Consider the following 18,845-nt stretch of genomic DNA (forward strand, 5'->3'; position numbering starts at 1 on the left):
CTACTAAATTCATTCCGTTTTCCCAACAGGTCTGATCCCTGAGGTGAACCCCAGTGCAACACCAAACTTCAGGGGCACAAGCGAGGACACATCTAAGGGACCAGAATGAGACTCAGCTACAGGCAAAAGGGCTCCTTCCCGTGGCTGCTTCAACCCAGTTCCCCAGGCCCAGCTTCTGGAATAGACAGTTCCTTCTGGTTAGATGGGTCCTACCATGTGGCAGGAAACAGCCATTGCCTGGCCTCCCCCTGCATTCCTGTCTGGGTGAAGAGGAGACGTGTTACGGCAGAGCAGGTGGGCAAGGCCAGGGCTACCCCAGGCCCATGTGGCCTCCTCCTTGCTTGGAAGGGGTGACTCTGAGCACAGGTAGACGCAGATGTGTGCAGAGAATGTGCTCTTCGGAGGAAGAACACTGATGAGCGAGCTCTGTACCAGCCCTTGCCATGTACAGCCCAGAGCCTAGAATGACATAGCCCTTCTCAGCAGTGATAACAGATGGTCTCAGCGCCTCACATTTGTATGAGTCTGTAACGTATCAAGTGCTCCAACTACTCAAGGTAGCGCAGAAGGGAAAACAGGCACAGGCCGGGGGGTTTTGGGTGATTACACAAATGGGCTTGGCCTCCTTACCCCACTGCAAACTGCTGAGGCGCAAGGGAGCTCCCAGCCCTCAGCCTGGACCCTGGGACAGTGCCACCTGAGCCCGAGGCTCTGAAGCACTGCGTGATGACAGTTCCCACCTGCAACTCAGCAGCCAGGGAATGAATGAGAGTTAGTTAGTTAGGGGTGGCAGGGGCCCCGGCCATCAGTGCGGCCTGCGCTGCCGCCTCCGCTGCACTGCCTGGCGCAGAGCCTCCAGCAGCTGCTCCTGGTTGTTGCAGACATTGTAATGTGTCAGGTGCAGCAGCTTGTCCACGTCCTCCTGGCTGTAGGTCACCTTCGTGTAGTGGTAGGGAGAGTCCGATGAAGACAGGTTCACCTCCCCAGCTGCCGCCTCCTCGGGTGGCCGCCGGACCCCTGTGGAGAGAGTGCAGCCTGGCATGGGGAACACGTTGTGGGGAAGACGGGTTTGGAGAGGCACAGGGGACGGAGGAGGTGTGGGGGACTGGGGCAGCAGGATGGGGAGGTGAACAGCAGCTCACCAGGGGCCGAGTACTCCCGGAAGGAGTCGCTGACCAGAGGAAAGTGCGGCACCACAGGGGCTCCGGGGCAGGTGGGGTGGGAGAAGGTGTGGCACTCCCGAGGCTGGAGCTGCTCTTCGGGGCTGGGCGAGATGGGCGGGAACGGGATCCCCTGCTCTTGGCAGAACCGGCCCAGGAGCTGCAACTGCTGCAGGGCAGGCAGAAGGGGCTTCAGAGGGACAGGGCCCCTGGCATCCTCAACACTGGGGCTGACGTAAGATGCACAGGACCTGGGGCTCAAATGCCAAAATGGTCTCCAGTGGGGCCTACGAAGCCAGTCGTTGGAAAAAACTCTCCACACCTGACAGGCCTCGGTGGCAGCTCCTCTGGGGCTAGACGGAGCCGGGTTACTCCCAGCATTCCAGTTCTGACACTGGGAGCCAAAGCAGACTCAGCAGGTGGGCCCAGAGGCCCAGGACCACACCTCGCAGGTCAGTAAAGGGGACCCAGATACCAGGAGAACCTCGCCAGCTTCCCAACTTCCGGAAAAGAATGAGCTCCTCTGGTGGCAAATTAAGATTCCAGTGTCCCAGTCACAGCTCCTAAAGGAAGCTGAACCAGACACTGGACTCCAAAGCCCCTCTCTTCAGGGGACAGGGGCCACCCACCGCCTCCCTGCTGGGCTGCCCACCCTTCCCAACCTGGAAGGCTCCGTGGAGGTTGTAGTCCAATGACAGGATGAGGTCCACGTCCCGAGTGGGCTGCAGGAGGGGCAGGCAGCTGGTATTGAGGAGGTAGCCAACATCCAGCAGGCACAGGTGGGGCTCCGAGGGTGTCAGCTGGTTGGGGAGCCCATCCAGAGTGGTAGCTGGAAGGTTGGGGAGAGCAGCAATTGTCACAGACACCAAGGGTACCAGATTCCTGCTGGAAGGAGAGACTCTGGCCTCTGGTCCCTGCTGAACCAACACCCCCACAGCCCTGCAGGTGGGCCCTGGGTCCCCAAGACAAGGAGAAAAAGACCCCTGTTCCAAGTAGTCCAGGCAATCAAGCTCAAAGCAGGAGAATGGGAGTGGACCGTGAGGGGTATCTGGACTGGGGACTCAAGGCTCAGGTGGCCATAGGAGGACTTTGGAGAGAAGCAAGTACCTTTCCATGTGGAGAAGTGAGGATGCTGAAAGTAGTCTTTGTGGAAATGGAGGCCACGCAGGAAATTATGTGTGGCCTGGGCCAGTGGACGCCACGTCAGAAGATTGGTGAAAAACTCAGCTATCCTGCCAGCTGTTGAGGGTGGTTCTTCTATCTTCAGAAGGGGGACCTGCTCCTTGTCTACACAGGCAAGTTGGGGAAATAGGGACTCCTGCACCTTTATCCCCACCTTGGTGGTGACCCTGGAGGGGGAAGAGGTGTGAACCCCCCGCCCCCTGGTGCAGCCCCAGCTGGCTGCCCCTTGGCACCCTTATGAAGGGGGTCGCAGCACTTACCCAGGTTGGCCTGGTTCCTGACCCAGCGGTCCCAGAACTGGCTGGGCTCTGAGGCCCAGTATAAGCTGTCCTGGAGGTTGGCTGCATACAGGTTGCTCCAGATACCTGAAAGAGCAGCCGTGAGGGAAGAGGGCCCCCGACTCTTGTCCCAACCCTACCCTTCCCCATGGCCAGTCCTGGCCCAGGAAACTCTTCTGACCGAGGCTGCCCTCTCACCCAGGACCCATTTTCCCTGCTCGGCCCAGCTTCCCCAGCCTGCCAGTGCCCCTCACCTTCTAAGAAGCAGATGCGGGACTCAGGAAGCCTCTTCATCAGCTGCCCCATAAAGAACTCGGAGCCAAAGAGCTCAGAGGGGATGAAGGCCCCGTACTTGGGGAAGCCGACCTCGTAGGGAGAGAACTCGCACCACTCTGTGAGGAGCCCACCCCTCAGCCTCGTGGTGCAGAGCCCTTAGGCACCCACACCCCCACCCCGACCCAGGGTTTTGCTTTAGGGCAGCTGAGGACCAGGAGGCCCAGGCCTTGTGGCCTGGGCTTTGTGCATAGGACCTAAGGCCCCTGCCTCCTTCCCAAAGGGCTGAGGGACCCCGGTAGGGTGCCGGTCTCCAGAAAGCAAGGGACCTGGCTCAGGAGAGGTGGGTGTGACATCTGCAATCTGCACACAGGCCCCGTCTCCCCTTATTCCACCAACTGCAAGGGCACAGGTCTCAGCTCTTGGGCCACTCACCCCCAAATTCAAAAGTGGTCAGGCTCTGCCCTTTGGTGTTGAGGGCACAGTAGATGGGCAGAGGGTTCTGGCCATGACTCAGGGCCTCCCGTTGATCTGAGAGCTTGTGATCACGGGGCTGGGGAAAGATGCGTAGAACCTAAACCCACAGCGGCCTGGGTGCCCAGGGCCTTTCCCACCCTGCTGTCCAGCACCGAGCCCCAGCTCCAGCCCTTGCCCTGGCTCTGCCCCCAGGCCGCAGCCCCCGCACCTCATCATGCAGCAGCGCCTCGTTGATGAGGGCCCACAGGTTGGTGAAGCAGCTTGGGTAGCCCAAGCGGGCACGCTCGGCCAGCTCCTGCCGGTACCGCTGCAGCTGGCTGGGGGCCAGCACACCCAGCTTGTTCTTGGTCACCTGGGTCTTCAGCAACTCAGTGGGCCCTGCCAGGTCCTTCTGAGACCACCCTGTGTCCTCATAAAGGTTGGCCAAGGCCCTGGGAAAAGCCAAAGCCAGAGGGCTGTCACTGAAGGACCCCGTCTAGACCCCACGTGCCCCGGGCTTTCTAGGACAATGGCCTGGCAGGGACCTTCCCAGGGTCCCCTTGAGCACGTTTCTCCCTGGCACATTCATTCTCCCAGCCCTTCTAGTTTTCTCAGAGGCCTAGGAGAACCCTGGCACCAGCACCCCCTGCCACACAGGGTCCAGCATCAGCCTGCCCCCAGCTCACCAGGTGGAGCCCGAGGCCCCGGTGATGTAGGAGACGCAATCCAAGAGGCCCAGCTCCTTCAGGCCAGCCAGCTGCCCATACAGGGAAGTCATTGCCCGGATCCCACCACCAGTGGCCATAATAGCTACCACTGGGATCTGGAAAAGAAGAGAGCCAGGCCTGTAGAGGCCCTAGGGATGGGGAAGGCCAAGTCACAGGAAGAAGAGGTAGCAGGTCAAGTGGCCACCCAGCCCACAGCTAAGGCCTGATCACAGGTCTTGGGACCAGTTCTGAGTCAGCCCTGGGGGCCAGAAACAGCCTTTTGAGTGCCCAGCTCCTCCAGTCCTAAGGGCTCCAGGAAAAAATGGCCCAGGCAAGTTCTGAGCCTCATCTCCTTGCCCTCAGCCCCCGAGCCTGATGCTCACTTTCTGGAAGCCCCAGGGCCCGCCTCAAAATTTTCCCAAATTGCCATCACTCCCCCAGGAGATGGCCCAGGCTAATATGAACCTCCTGAAGCACCCTGGGCCAACAGGCCTCATACCAGATATCTGTCTCCCTCCTCAGACAGGCTAGGCTGAGAACCAAGAAACAGAGTAGGAAAGCCAGCCCCATGAGGTAGCTCCCATGTGGGCTCCAGGTGCCTCAAGCAACACTCTGCCTGTACCAAGTCCCTGCTAACACCAGGTGAGAGGAAGCAGGGTGGGGACAGGCAGCTACGAGCTCTGGTCTAGATCAGGGACAAGCAGCTCCAGTGTTCAGCACCAGGAGCTAGGCCCAAGCAAGCCCGGGGACACCCCATCCAGCCCAGCCCCCAAACCTCATCCTCCTGCACGTCTCCATCCAGCTGCAGGGCCTGCCTCAAGGCCGCGGCCACCACCTGCTTCCTCCTGCTCAGGAAGGCCTGCTCCTCTGCACAGGGCCCGAAGCCCAGTCGCACGGCCAGCTCCCTCAGTCTGGCTGGGGAAGGAAGAGACTGTGAGACAGCTCTCAACCCTCCCCAGAGAATGGAAAGCCGGGTCTGCCTCACCTGTAATACCTACTGCCCTCCCTCTTCTCCCCAACCCTCAATGCCACTCCCGTGTCACAAGACTGAAGTTTGACACCTGGGGAGAGTGTGTCCATGTGGACATGCTTGGGAATGCAGCAAAGCAGACTGGCAGTACCCAGAATGCCGTGGCCAAAAGAGGCTGCTTGGGGTCCCAGGTGCAGACAGGCCCCCAGGCAGGCCCCATACCATAGATCCCCACCTCCAAGTCTCGTGTTCTGTCCCTTACCCACGGAGTTCAAAGCACTTTGGGAGGCTGAGGCAGGCATATAACTTGAGGCCAGGACCAGCCTGGCCAATGTGGGGAAACCCCGTCTCCACTAAAAATACAAAAATTAGTTGGGTGTGGTGGTGGGCACCCATAATCCCAGCTACTCGGGAGGCTGAGGCAGGAGAATCGCTTGAACCCCAGAGGCGGAGGTTGCAGTGAGCCAAGATCGCGCCATTGCACTCCAGCCTGGGCGACAGAGAGAGACTCCGTCTCAAAAAAAAAAAAAAAAAAAGGGCAGGGGGCAGGGCAGAAAAGGACCAATAATCCTGTGTCTGTGAGGTGAGAAGCCACTCTCTCAAGACAGAGGGCCAGGGTGGGCGACAACTCTACGAAGATCATTTAAGGTCCAGCCATAACAGCTTCCACCCAAAAGGGCGCAATTTCCCCTCTTCTCTCCCTTGGTTTTCCTGCCCTCTCTGCGCCCCAAACCATGTTACCATTTTCCATCCTCGCCTCCCTGCGTTTTCCAGCCAAACATCTATCAAGTGCTCCCCGGGTGCCTGGCACTGGGCCGGTCACTCACCCCTCTGACCATAGGTGCTAAGACTCCTCCCAGTACTCCTCCCGGTACTTTGTGCCCCCCCCGAGCGCAAGCCTGAGCCCCTTCAGAGAGCATGAGGATGAGGGGCGGCTGTTTCTCCCCCTCACTCCTCCAGGCCTCCTCCAGCCCCGCGCCCTGGTTGTTTTCCAGGGCCTTGCCCAGTCCCCAGCCAGGCCTCTCACCCTGCTTCTTTTTTCAGCTCCACTCTCATCAGGGGCTCATGAAAACCATGAAGGCCCCAGTCACAAAAGGTCGGCCACCTCCACCCAGCTCTGGTCCTCTTACCCTGATCCCCGGCGCACCACCCCCGCCCCGCCACTGTCTCCACAGGCGCCAGGCCTGAAGCAGGGATGCTCAGAGGACACTCCCCAAAGAGCCTGGCCCCAGCACCTGCTCAGGGTGTGACCCACGGAGAAGCGGGAAGCAGGCCCCTCCCTTTGTGGCCTGGGTCCCAGCCCCATCCAGGCACCTTGCTTCCTTCCCTGGGAGGCCACTTCCTGGGACGTGGGGAAGACAAGCCTCACCACTTGACCAGAGGGCAGGGCACTCAGGGGCACCTTTAGTTGCTCCTCGGGGGCATCCTGCAGGGGACAAAGAATGGAGACCTAAGAATCTTTACGCTTCCACTCCTAGCAAAGACCTCACCAAACTCCCGCCGGCAGCCATAGAGGTCTGGGAGGGATGGGAAGGGGAGGCCAGCATGGGCCCACACATGCTGCCAGGGTGCCCACTCTGCCAGGTGGAGCAGAGGTCAGACTGGGAGGAGGTGCAGAGGGAGGGAGGAAGTTCTGGGGGCCCCACCTCGAGGGAGCGAGGCACACTACCTGCAGGTGAATACTCAGTTCCTGCTCCCAGCAGGCTGGGCAGTGGAAGCGGAAGGTGCCAGTGCCCACAGAGGCCTCCTGTGGACCCTCACAGGACCCAGGAACCACAAGCTGAACTCTGTGCTCTGAGGCTGGAAACAGGAACCAGAGCAGAGAGGCTGGGGACGGTATCTCTGCCCACAGAACCCATCTTGCTGCGTGGCCTGGAGGGCACCTCCCTCTCCCCGCTGAAATGGTCTGGTGGAGATGGATCCCCCACCACGGTCCCCCGAGAAGGCCTAAGGGGAAAGCTCAGGCCCCAGGGAGAATTGTCCAATGCTTAAAGGGGGAAGACAAGAGCTGAGAGCCAGGGGCTGTCCCAGTGGGTTGGGGACTCACACTTCTGGTCTCCTGTCTCCTCCAGTTGAACGTGCAAGCAGGAGAGCTCCCAGGCCTGAGTCATGAAGACAGCCCCTCAGACACTAACCCCACCCCCCATTCAGGGACCCCACCCTCGCAGCACCCTGGCTGCTGCTGGTCTGCACTTCATTACCTGGGCCCTTGAGATTGTATTCCCTTAACAAACTGAAATCCCAGGGTCCCCAGGCTGAGGCAGCGGTGGGCCTGTACCTCAAGTCACTGGCATGAGGGAGTCCCGGGGACCCCAGACCGCCTCCCAGAGCACTGGCACACTCACCACCAGAACGCCATTGCTGACGAGCCACTCGCCACGGTCAGCCCTGGAAAGAGCCCCCAGAGCCCCCTTAGCAGGAGTCCAGGTTCCCACCCCACAGAGACCTGGGCATCCCCCAGGCACTAGTGCTGTCCTTCCCACACGGCACTCCCACCCAAACTGCCCCAGGCCCCTGACTCACAGACTCTGCAGGCAAAATTCAACTTCCAGGCGCCCCTCACCCTGGGAAGAGAGCCAGAAGTAAGTTAGAAAGGGTCAGAAGGAGTGCACATATGTCAGTGAGTATGAGACATGCGTGTGTGTGCATGTGTGCGCGTGGAGATTTCAACCCAGACACCAGCTAGGGCTGCCGTGGAAACACCGCCTTGCCTGAGGGCTCAGTGAGAAGCTCTCACGCCGGAACTCCCCAGCCCGCAGAGTCCCCGCATCAAACAGTACTGACAACACAGGGTCATCTCCGGTCACCAGGTCCCGGTCAAAGACTTTCAGTTCCATGACATTCTGGAGGGGAAAAGAGTGACAGGGCTGCAGGAGGGGGGGGACAGAAAGGTGAGCAGGGCAGCGGCAGTGGCTGGCGAGGATGTGGGTAGAGGCAGCGCTGATGCCTGGCCCACCTTGAGCTGCCTGTGGATCCTGAAGTGAAAGCTCTGGTTCCAGACAGGGCTGCTGCTGTTCTTGACCGTGCGTGTCTGGAGCCTGTGGCTGCAGGCCATGGGCAGCCAGAGAGTCACGTAGCAGTCAGAGGGGGTCACTGCAGGAAGGAACAAGTGCCCAGCGGTGGACAAGAGCCCTTCCCAGCCGCCCAGACCCACTTCCTTCCATCACCTAGAGCCCCATGTGGGTTAAGACTGAGGGGGAGGGGAAGTGGGGGGAAGTGGGGGCCAGAGGCAGAGCCCCAGCTGCCACCTTCCACCCAGAAGCTCCTCTCAGCTCCCTCCTGTAGGCCCTGCCCACCGGCCCACCCGCCTCCACCAAATCCAGCCACAGCACCCTCCTCCTCCCTCAGCCCAGCACAGGGGCCAGGGCGGTGCGCACTCACCTAGGTCCTTAGAGGGTAGGCGATGGGCCTGCAGGACACGAACCGTGAGCAGGCAGGTCCTGGACACCTCTGCCTGCAGAGGTGGGAGAGGGGAGACCTGCTACGGGCTGATGAAGCCAAGGGTGACAGGGGCCACAAAGGAGGCTGGAGCAGTGCCTCAAGGCCTAATCCTGAACCCCAGGCCCATCCTCCATCTCATCAGAATCCTGAATCAACAAGAGGAGACATGATATCTCCATCACGACGCCTGCCAGCACTTACACAATGCTCTGCGCCGGCTCTGGGCCAAGGGCTTTGCATACATTAACTCATTTATCGCACAACCACCTTATGCACAGATACTATTTACGATGGCCCACTCCACAAGGAAACTGAGGCACAGAGAAGCAGTCACTTGCCTGAGGTCCACAATTGGGGTTGGAGCCCGGGCAGGCTGGCTCCAGATTTATGCCTCACACAGACCTGCTTCCACCTTCTCGGGCTAGTATCCTTTAGGCTCTCCACCCCACATCCCCAGCCCACACCCCAGCTAAGCAGCTTTCCGGCTGGTCTTGGGTGGCAGGGGACATAAGCTATCGAGGGAGGGGAAGTAGCACATCAGGGCCTTGGGCCCCAGGCTGAGCTGCTCTCGTACCCTCCCTCCACCCCGGTCAGAAGAGCATCCTGGAAATGGGCTCTCTCCTGGGCAGGGGAGGCGGCTCCTAGCTCAGACCCCTCACAGGCTGTCATGTCCTCCAGGTCCTGCCAGGTCAGGCTGAAGATGGTCCCCCGGTAGCTCCCTCCAAACCCATGCCCCTGGTTCTGGGAATGCAGCCTGGCAGGCGCACCGGGACCAGGGAAGCCTGTGCCAACTGCTTCCTTTCGGCCTTCCACCTGCCTCCGCAAGGACCCTAACAGGTCAAGTCCAGGGAGCAGCCAGGTCCAGGGCAGTGCTGGAGGGCCTCATCCACCAGGGTCAGCCCAGGGCCCTCACACTCCAGGCAACTGAGTCAGAGGAGCATGGAGGAGCCACTTGCTTCCAGGGCCTCAGGGCGGCAGCTGGGAGCCTCTGAGTCTCCAGGGCCCAAATCTATGGTGCCAGGGAGCTCTGCCAGGAGCCCGTTCCCAGGACAGAAAACACTCAGGACGGATCCCTCATCCCCAAGCCTCCTTCTCCCCTGGCTTCTGCCCACTACCCTGGTCTTGTGGTCAATAAACTCCCCTCCCTACCCCTGGAGAAGACCACAGCTCCCATAAGAAACATATTAACTAGGCCCCAGGTAGAGACCAGGGGTCCCAGTAGGGACCCAGGGCCCTGCCAGGCCTTACCACAGCCATGAGACTGAGTCCTCAGGAGCAGGAATGATGGGGCAGTGGCCACAGGATCAAGGACTGTCAGCTTTCTAACTCAGAGCCAGGGATGTGATGTCCCAATTGGTCCCAAGTCCCTCCTACCCGCCGCCTCTGCTCCACCTAAGCTCCACACCCACTCCTGAACCAGCCACCTGTCCAGGAAATGAGGCACCCTAAGCCTATACTAGAGCTCCTGATACCTCTGTGGCACTCGCCAGCCTTTACCAGCTGGGCCTGCCCCACCCAGCCCTGCAATCCCAGCCTGGAGAGCTTGCTGCCAGGGGCTGAGCAGAAGGAAAGCAGGGGTGAGTCCCAGAACAGCAGCCAAGGGAAGAGTGGAGTTCCCTGTCACAGGCCTTTCGCAACTCTGGCACCTGTTGGACAGGAATGCCCAGTCTTGATGGCAGGGCTCCACCAATCTGAGATGAACACCCGGGCCCCCTCACGACAGGCAGGGGAGTGGCTGTCACATAAAACAGCCCTTCAAAGCTAGGGGCTGAGTGGCCAGGGATGAGGCCTGTGGGTTGGCACTCAGGGGCAGGGGGTTCTTCTGCCTCCAGGGCATGGTTTGTGGGGGGGTCAGCGTGTGGAGACCAACTCTTTCCTCAGAGGGACAGCCCCAGGAGAGGCGGGGGCTTCCGTCCCTTCCTGCCTGTGCCTGTTATGGGAGAAACAGGGGTTATCCCCAGGGCACCAGGTCCCACCTGCTGCCCCTGAACTGGGGAAGGACAGTAACCATAGGAGAGCTAGGAATAGCTCTCAAGGTCCTGGGCCAAAGAGGTCCGGACCAGAGAGCTACAAGACTCAGGTCTGCTTGCTTGTCCCAGGGAGGGGCTGCGGTGGCTCTCATGGACAGCGGGACTTGGGCAGCGGACGGCTCTTTGGGCCCAGGCTGGGATCCAGCCCTCACCCCCAGTGAATGTCACCCTGAAGTTTTTACCTGAACCTTCAGGCCCTCCTTAGACCACAGAAGGCAACTTCAAGAGGGAGGATCAGAACATATGACTCATAAGCCAGGCGCAGTGGCTCACACCTGTAATCCCAGCACTTTTGGGAGGCCGAGGCAGGTGGATCACGAGGTCAGGAGATCAAGACCATACTGGCTAACACGGTGAAACCCCGTCTCTCCTAAAAATACAAAAAAATTAGCCGGGCATGGTGGCACGCACCTGTAGTCCCAGCTACTTGGGAGGCTGAGGCAGAATAGTGTGAACCTGGGAGGCGGGGCTTGCAGTGAGCTGACATCACACCACTGCACTCCAGCCTGGGTGACAGAGCGAGACCCCATCTTAAAAAAAAAAAAAAAAAAAGGACGTACGACTCACAGCTACCTTTTATTCAACATGTCCTGTGTGCCAGCTCCATGCTGGTCCTCATAGACATCATCTCCAAGCCCACAACAGCCCCGTGAGGTACAGCCATTATTATCTCTTTACTGACAGGACACCAATGCCCGAGACGCAGTGACTCGCCCAACATCACAGCGCTGGGGAGAGGTGCCGCTGCACCTGATCCCCACTCTGCTCACCTGTGTGGCAACTTCCTGAGAACCCTCACCCAGACCTGCCTGGCACCTTGAGTCCTTATAACCACATTCCAAGATCCTCCACAGCTGATCTCAAGCCATGCTGGACCCGGGGCCAGCAGCCAGCATGCACACTCCAGGCTCTCTCGAGAATTGACCCGGCCAGGGAGGGGCTGGCCCCGTCCCCCGAGGCGTGCTTGGTCGTGTTCACCAGCGCTCCATCAGTCAAGGCCTGAAGCCTTGGTGAGGGAGTCGAGCAGCTGGAAGTAACTACACTTGAGGTCATATTCCATGTCATACCAGAAATTCACTGTGGGAAGAACGGGGATCTGAGCATGAAGATCCCTCTTCTGACCCAGAGCCTCCCAAGCCTCCCCCCAGAGGCCCTGCTGGACCTTGGCAGGGCCTGTCCCCAGGCGGCCTGGGCAACTCCTCACCTGCGATGCAGCCCTGGGACTGCTGGACGTGGTGGAACCACAGAGCCGGCAGATAGAGCATCTCACCGGCCCGCACCGTGCAGCGAAGGGCCTGGGCCTGACTGTAACTAGGGTACCGTGCTAGGTCTGGTGCCAAGGGGTCCAGTGGGATCCAGGGCACCTGGGAACACATCAGATGCCAGGGAGCAGCCCCCCAGACCCCCCAGGACTTCAGGCTCTGTCCCTTCCAAAGGTCAACACCACAGGCCCTGCTTGGCTCAGCACTGAAAGGCCTCAGACTTAGGCACTTTTCAGAGCAAGGTGCCACCTCCCCAGATCTTTTGCGCCTGCTCTTCAGAGCCAGGCTTCTGCCCTTCTCCCTCCCTAGAGCCCAAGAACAGGACAGACACCTTCTCCATGGCCTCTTCATCCACCACCTTAAAGGTGCCCTCTTCAGTTGGCTGGTAGGTTGCCGGTGTGTACAGCTCTGGAGCCCAAGGGAGAAGGGTGTGGGGGAATTGCAAACAGCCTGGAACTTGCCAGACCCTCCTCTACCCCAGCCAGCCCTGGGCAGGGGCAAGGGGATCAGGGGCCCTGGTGCACTGGGGATGCCACAGCCACACCTCAGGCCTGGGAACTGGCCTCCCAGGCTCTTGCTGCCTCCCTCCCCCTTGGGCCAGCTGTTCCCCAGCCCCTCCCTGCAGGCCACATCCCCTACCATAGGGGATGAAGGGCCGGTCGCTGGGCGGATGGAACAGGAAATGCTTCTCTCCTGAGACCACGCAGTAGAGGTTCTCATAGTGGTCCTTGTGCACTGCCAACAGAAAGAAGGCCCGGGGGCAGGGTATGGAGGGCAGGGGCACGGGAGGAGGCAAACCATCATGCTGAGAGCCCTGCACCCCAAGACGGCCTATGACAAAAGAGAAGCACGCACAGAGCCAGTGGGCTGGAGATGCCAGGTGTTCTGATGGGCATTCTGGAACTCTGCCTACCAGGGACCTGATGCTCACCAGGCCCTGGACTCCTCTTCAACATGAGGGGAAGTTCTCCTACACTTACCCCCTGGCCCAGCGGGCCTTCAGGGAGGTTTCTTTGGGTCTAGAAGAAACAATGCACCCGCCCCCAATGCCATGGGTCCATTCCCCGACCTCAGCTGTCAGGGGAAACCCTCTGTGGTGCCCGAGTCCTAGAAGCCAAAAGAAATCTTAGAGAACAGCCCAACCTCCACCCAGGGCCATCCCTCCACTCCTGGCCTCGTCTTCCCTCCCTCTGCCCCAACCTGCTCCTTCCCCACCTTTGTATTCCCCTTACACCTACAAGAAGTCACCGCAGCCGCCTCCCCCAGCCAGAAGTTCACAGCATTGGGCATCTTTCCTGCAGGGCAGAAGGCAGAGAGCAAGTTAGGAAGGCCAGGCTGGGGAAAGCTGCCATCCAGTGATGCCAGAGCCAAAACCTGGGTGAGCACAGAAGAATCCCAAGAAAGGGGTCAGGGAGAAGAGGCAGAGGTTGGGAAATCTTGGGGAAGGGGTCCTCCCTCCCTGGGGCAGAAGGAAGGACAACAATCTTTGGCAGTTCATCTATGATTAAGTCAAGGCCTGGGAATGTATTTAGTGAGCTGCACCAGATGCTGACAGGACCAAGCCCATAGGCCAGGTCATCACCTAAGGGCAAACAGGCTGACCCCCCTCCTTCCCATATCTTCCCTGTCCAGGGCCAGGACCACCCCACCTCCACTCACCCAGGGCTTCGGAGGCCCAGGGCACATGGGATTCCAGATCAGGCAGCAGCTGGGGCAGCTCGGTGGGCAGGTTGGAGCACTGCTTCTGCACATAGAGGACTCCAGGGTGCTGGGCCCGGCCCTCCGGCACATCCAGCACGAAGCTCAGGGGCAGGCGGCGCTCAGCTGGCATCATGAAGCGATCCCCTCTCACGGCATCCGCGTAACCATCTGGGGTCACGGCCACACTCACCTCTGTGGAGCCCACTGTGGCTCTAGAGGAATGGACACTCAGCCCATGCCCAGATGCCAGTAATCACTGCTCACACCTGACCCCAGGGCAGCTCCCACCTGAAATAGGGGAGGGACCACTTCTGGAGGGCCGGCCAGTGCTGCAGAGTGTTGCGGATGATGCACGGCCTGTTGGGGCAGACCCAGTCCCGGCAGAAGTGGAGCGGAGTTGGGGGTTTGTCCAGGTAGGGCACAGCAAGAGGCACGCAGAGCTCTGAGAGAAAGAAGAAGACAGGGGATGGAAGGGCTGATGTCTGCAGCACCCAGTCCCTGCCCAAGAGATGCCATCCCTGGAAAGGCTGCGCTGTGTCACTGGGAAATGCTCGTTGGTGACCAAAGGACCCTGGACAACCAGTAATAGAAAGATGAGGACGGAAAAATGAAAGCAGAAAGCATCACACACACACACCCGCATGGGCCCCGACCATCCACGGGGCCAGAGGCTGCTACCCAGCCCATAAGCCAAATCCCCTGTGGGGCTGTGTCTGCACAGTGGACCCTATGCCTTCCCACCCTGGAGAGGCCAGCCTCCTAGCATCTACCAGGAAAGGCCACCATGGAAGTGGCATTGGGAGCTCCAGAATGAGTAAGGCTGAGGCCCCATGGCCACGGGCTATTCTGGGTGTTGTGTGGCTCTGGGAAGCCCCCTTTAACAGTGACATTTACTGAGCACCAGGAATGTGCTCAGAACTTGGCTTGGCTAATCTGGGGCTATCAGGGATGACACAATCATCATCTTAAGAAATTTACAACCTTCTTACCCGGGAAGACAAACTACCAGATGACACCAATGGAGGAAAAGGAAGGGCTCGGCTATGGTTTGGGTCCTGCTGAACAGCATCACCATCTCCAGACACCCAGGGCCACCACGTACACTTCGGCAGGCTGCGTGGTGTGCCGCCTGCGCAGGGGTCTACAGTGGCCCTGTATCACCTCTAATCAAAATCTTTTTGACTCAGCTTTCTCCTTCACTCCCGTCATCCTACTGGTTGGCTCTGAGTCCTGTTGATTCTGTCTCCTATGTCTCTCAAACCCACCGTCTCCTCTCCTCCGCTGGCATCCACATTCCAGCTACCTCCTTTGGGTCCTCACTCAAATATCACATTGATAAGACTTCCTTCTCCGACTATACTTTCTAAATTTATAATCTGTCCCCCTGCCGCAAATCTTTATATTCCTTTCCGTATTTTTTCTCATTAGCATTCATCACCATCTGACATGCTATATATTTTAGGGCTAGACGTGGTGGCTCATGTCTGTAATCCCAGCACTTTGGGAGGCAGAGGCAGGAGGATTGCTGAGGCCGGGAGGTCAAGACCAGCCTTGGCAACGTAGGGAGACCCCATCTCCACAAAAAAATTAAAAATTAACTGGACATGGTGGCATGCACCTATACTCCTAGCTACACTAGAGGCTGAAGCCAGAGGATCACTTGAGTCCAAGAGGTAGAGGCTGCAATGAGCTATCATCATGCCACTGCACTCCAGCCTGGGTGACAGAGCAAGACTTTATCTCAAAAAAAAAAAAAAAAAAATGAGTGTGGGGTTTGGCCACTGCGCACAGCTAGGCATGTGGGCTGCGGTGGGGCAGGCAGCTTCAGGTGCCAACACAGGCGCTGGTTTCCTGCAAGGCTGCAGCTAGACCAGGTGTACCATAAGCAGCTTCCACAGCTGACACTGGGAAGCATGGTGGTGCCTGGAAGCTTGCAGATACCAGGAACCGCAGAGCCCTAAAGAGGGTGTCAGAACCCCAGCTTGGGGAGCTCCTGGGTCTGGACTCCCCAAAGGGCCGCAGCTCTTCTTTCCTTCTGGTCACCCACAATGTGGCCAGCAAGACGCATGGTTCAGCCCTCTTCATGTTACAGCTCTTTTCGCCCTGCCACTCAGCAGGTCCCAATTCTTGTCCTGCATCCAGGAAGAATGAGGTACACACAGACAAGCAGAGGGTAAACCGGACAAAGAGGAGCTTTACTGAGCCATAGAATAGCTCAGAGGAGACCCACAGTGGGCAGCTGCTCCCTGCAGCTGGTCGTCCCATCGTCTCTTCTGGTCTGGCTGAGTCAGGGGCTTTTTATGGGTCTCACAGGGGAGGATGTACAAGCCTATTGGTCCATGGGCAGCCACGGGTGGGCCGGAAAAAGCACCAAAAGTTCCCATTCCGGTCCATGGAACCGGCAGCCCAGCCCCCAGGCTTCAGGCCTTCCCTGGCTTGAAGGTCGGGCTTCACCGGGACCCGCCACCTTCCACCCAGGAACCTGTCTGCCTCTTGCCACCATTCACGGCACCCAAGCTGTTTGTGCCAAGGGGTGCCTGCAGGCCAGCACTGAGCTGCCCTCAGCCCCTCTTGGCCTCCCTCCCATGCTCGTTGGCACCCAAAGGCCAGAGGGGGCCAAGGAGGCAGGGGGCTGGTGTGTCAGCACTGCAATAGCACCCAGGCTCGGCCTCAACTTTGCTCCATGATCTGATCAGGTGCTGACAGTGGGGAGAAGCCAGACAGCAGGATCAGGCACTTCCAAGCCTGCGGCAGCAGGAAGGGGCCTTCCTGGGTCCCCAAAAGTGCAGACATGCCTGGGTCCACAGCTGCAGCTTGGGAGGCTGCAGCTGCATCTAGGAGGGTGGGGCTCCTGCCTGCTCCTGGCTCCCAAGAGCACAGGGGGGCCTGAGTTGCAGTCCTGGCTTGGGTGGCTGTAATTGCGCCTAGGGAGCTCCCACTCTACCAACTTGGAAGGGGTGGGGCTCCCATTGTCCCCAGTTCCCGCCAGCTCTGTGGAACATGTGGCCCCAGCTACCTCTCCTCTTCGCATTTTCCCCACAGCGGTGGCGGGCAAGGTGCATATGGCATGGCAGCTCTGACCACCCCAAACAAATGAGCCTAGTAGTCCTGTGTTCCGGAAACAGTGAAGAAGCCAGTTTGCAGGAGCAGGGTCTTTGTGCACATGTGTGAGTATTTTTGTACTCACAAGTACAAGTCCCTACAAGTCCCAGTTGCACCTTTGGCAGGGTGCTCGCAGGCTTCTGGGATGTGGCAGGGAGCGAGGTTCAGGCTGCAGCAGAGGGTCTGGGCTTAGGAGCAGGTCCTGCCCAGCCATGTGAGGGTGGGGGTGGTGCAGTCGGCTGCCTCGGGGATGCAGGGAACAGGGGACTCACTACCACCACTGCTGCTCCCAGAGCCGCTTCTGCTGCCCGACTTGTGCCTCCCCACTGCAGCCAGCATGATGACAGCATCTGCTTCAAACTGCCCGCCACTGTCATCAAAACTACTGGACTCAAACAATCCTCTTGCCTCAGGAGGTGGGACTACAGGCACATGCCACCACACGATGGTGTCTCACTATGTTGCCCACGCTGGTCTTGAACTCCTGGCCTCAAGAGATGCCTCCCACCTTGGTCTCCTGAAGTGCTAGGATTACAGGCGTGAGTCCTGCACACAGCCTGGGATTCTGAAAATGCATGGAAACTGCCATTTTTTCACCCTTTGGACTTCTGCAATTAGGGATTTGTTTTACTTGCTCACCATTTCCTTTAGAGAATGGCTGCTTTCCTCTCCTGGGGCTTCCAAGTGAGAAAATTTCAAAAGGGATCCAAACAATTGCTTTGACCCCATAACTCTGCTAAGAATTTAACAAGGCCGGGAGCAGTGGCTTATGTGTTCCATGGCATTCCAAAACTTTGGAATGCTGAGGTGGAAGGATTGTTTGAGGAATCTGAGACCAGCCTTGTCTCTACTAAAATTCAAAAAAATTAGCCAGGCGTGGTGGCGCATGCCTGTAGTCTCAGCTACTCCCAGGTGCTGAAGCAGGAGGATCTCTTGAACCTGGGAGGTCGAGGTGCAGTGAGCTATGATTGTGCCACTGCACTCCAGCCTGTGTGACACAGTAAGACCCTGTCTCAAAAAATATAAAGAATTTAACCAACAAACATACTCACACATGTGCAGAAAACGCTGCTCCTGCAGACTGGCTTCTTCACTGTTTCCTAAACACAACAGGCACACTCCCACAGAGGGCTTTGCCTGCACTTACCTTCTAACCTACTTCTTCTACTCTACAATGTACTCATTCAGTACACCTGTGGTTAATTGTCCACCTTCTCACTTAGAATGTAACAGGACATAGACTGTAAAAGACAGATTTGTTTTGTTCAGTGATGTATCTCAAACACACTGAACAGAGCCTGGCACACAGAGATGCTGAATAAGTATTTGTTAAATCAATCCTCAAAGTATTCGTTGCAGCATTATTGAAAACAACGGATTGGACATGACCTAAATGACTAAGTGAATACAGCACTAGCACACAGACGTGAAAAAGACTGAGGTAGAGGAATGTGAAATGATCTCCAAGATACACGGTGCAGAAGAGTGTGTTTAGCAGGCTACTATTTGTACAAAAAAAGGGTAAAAAGTCGTGTGTGCACGGATATAAACAATCTTTCTGTAAGAATGCAAACTGGGGCTGGGAGGGAACCTCGCTTCATTTACATTGCGCACCATTGTATATTACATACCCATCACATACACATGAGCCTGTGTTGCTGTTCAGTGGTAAGAAATCATTTAAAAATAGAAAAAAGAAGGAAGGAGGGAAGAGAGAAAGAAAGAAAAGGAATAAAAACCAAGCAGGGGAAGAGCCAGGGACCATTTGGTCAGCCTGCAATCCTCCCAAAGTGCGACAAGGGAGTTGAGGTCGGAGGCGGGGCACGTGGGGGAGGAATCCGACCACCACCTGTGTGCCTTCGATGAGCTTTCAACAAGGGCCACAGCAAGCTGCTCAAGACTGTAGGAAACACAGGGCTTCGCCGCGACCACGGTCAAGACGGCACCGGGCCTTGGGAATAACGTGAACAGAATCACCCAGGAAGCCGCGGGAGCGCGCGAACACGGGAGAAGGGAAGCAGGTTGCCACAGAAGAGCAACCCGAGCGGGGCCTCGGGGCAGTCGCACACACGAGGTTCCGAGCCCCCGGTGTCAGCGGCATCCCAGGGCCCCTCCCGTGTTCGGAAATCGCCGCAGCCTGTGGGAGAGCCACTCACCCCTTGCAGCGGCCAGGAATTCTCGTAACTCGCTCCGCGCGGCTTCCAAAGCCGCCTCCGCCATGGCTGCGTCAGCGCCGGCTGAGACCCCGCCTTTCCCCGGCGCCCCGCCGCAGGCCACACCCCC

At 58.4% G+C, this 18,845-nt stretch overlaps 1 protein-coding gene across 9 annotated transcripts; it reads right to left on the minus strand.

Annotated features, from left to right (window-relative positions):
- Positions 1-501: 501 nt before the first annotated feature.
- Positions 502-18,838, minus strand: LOC104004422 (bifunctional peptidase and (3S)-lysyl hydroxylase JMJD7). Of its 9 annotated transcripts, XM_054678210.2 has the most exons (25): positions 18,719-18,836; positions 13,749-13,902; positions 13,419-13,672; positions 12,998-13,054; positions 12,399-12,494; positions 12,091-12,167; positions 8,408-8,480; positions 7,983-8,119; positions 7,738-7,869; positions 7,550-7,590; positions 7,372-7,414; positions 7,074-7,128; positions 6,696-6,826; positions 6,366-6,452; positions 6,054-6,088; positions 4,832-4,967; positions 4,036-4,172; positions 3,579-3,801; positions 3,329-3,446; positions 2,875-3,012; positions 2,603-2,707; positions 2,268-2,447; positions 1,823-1,989; positions 1,143-1,329; positions 502-1,017 (listed from the first exon to the last, which is right to left on the minus strand). In XM_054678210.2, the coding sequence occupies exons 1-25, from the start codon at positions 18,780-18,782 to the stop codon at positions 806-808; spliced, it is 3,039 nt and encodes a 1,012-aa protein (XP_054534185.1). In that variant the 5' UTR covers positions 18,783-18,836; the 3' UTR covers positions 502-805. The 9 variants fall into 9 exon arrangements, with proteins under 9 accessions (XP_054534185.1, XP_063644972.1, XP_054534183.1 ...); XM_063788902.1 differs by lacking the exon at positions 6,054-6,088 and having other exon boundaries at positions 4,832-4,971; positions 6,341-6,452; positions 13,419-13,664; positions 18,719-18,838; XM_054678208.2 differs by lacking the exon at positions 6,054-6,088 and having other exon boundaries at positions 4,036-4,205; positions 4,832-4,971; positions 6,341-6,452; ... (1 more) ...; positions 13,419-13,664; positions 18,719-18,838.
- Positions 18,839-18,845: the final 7 nt, after the last annotated feature.

The sequence above is a fragment of the Pan troglodytes genome, chromosome 12 (genome assembly GCF_028858775.2).
Source record: "Pan troglodytes isolate AG18354 chromosome 12, NHGRI_mPanTro3-v2.0_pri, whole genome shotgun sequence".
NCBI lineage: Eukaryota > Metazoa > Chordata > Mammalia > Primates > Hominidae > Pan > Pan troglodytes.

What these genes read in the sequence shown, in the direction of transcription:
- LOC104004422 (XM_063788899.1), bottom strand. Translation starts at nt 18,782, where the DNA reads ATGGCGGAGGCGGCTTTGGAAGCCGCGCGGAGCGAGTTACGAGAATTC. An exon ending in GGAGACAGGAGACCAGAAGT is followed by an intron (nt 6,827 to 7,073) that starts GTGAGTCCCCAA and finishes TCCTGTTTCCAG; the next exon opens with CCTCAGAGCACAGAGTTCAG. An exon ending in ACCTCCACGGAGCCTTCCAG is followed by an intron (nt 1,330 to 1,822) that starts GTTGGGAAGGGT and finishes CCTGCCCTGCAG; the next exon opens with CAGTTGCAGCTCCTGGGCCG.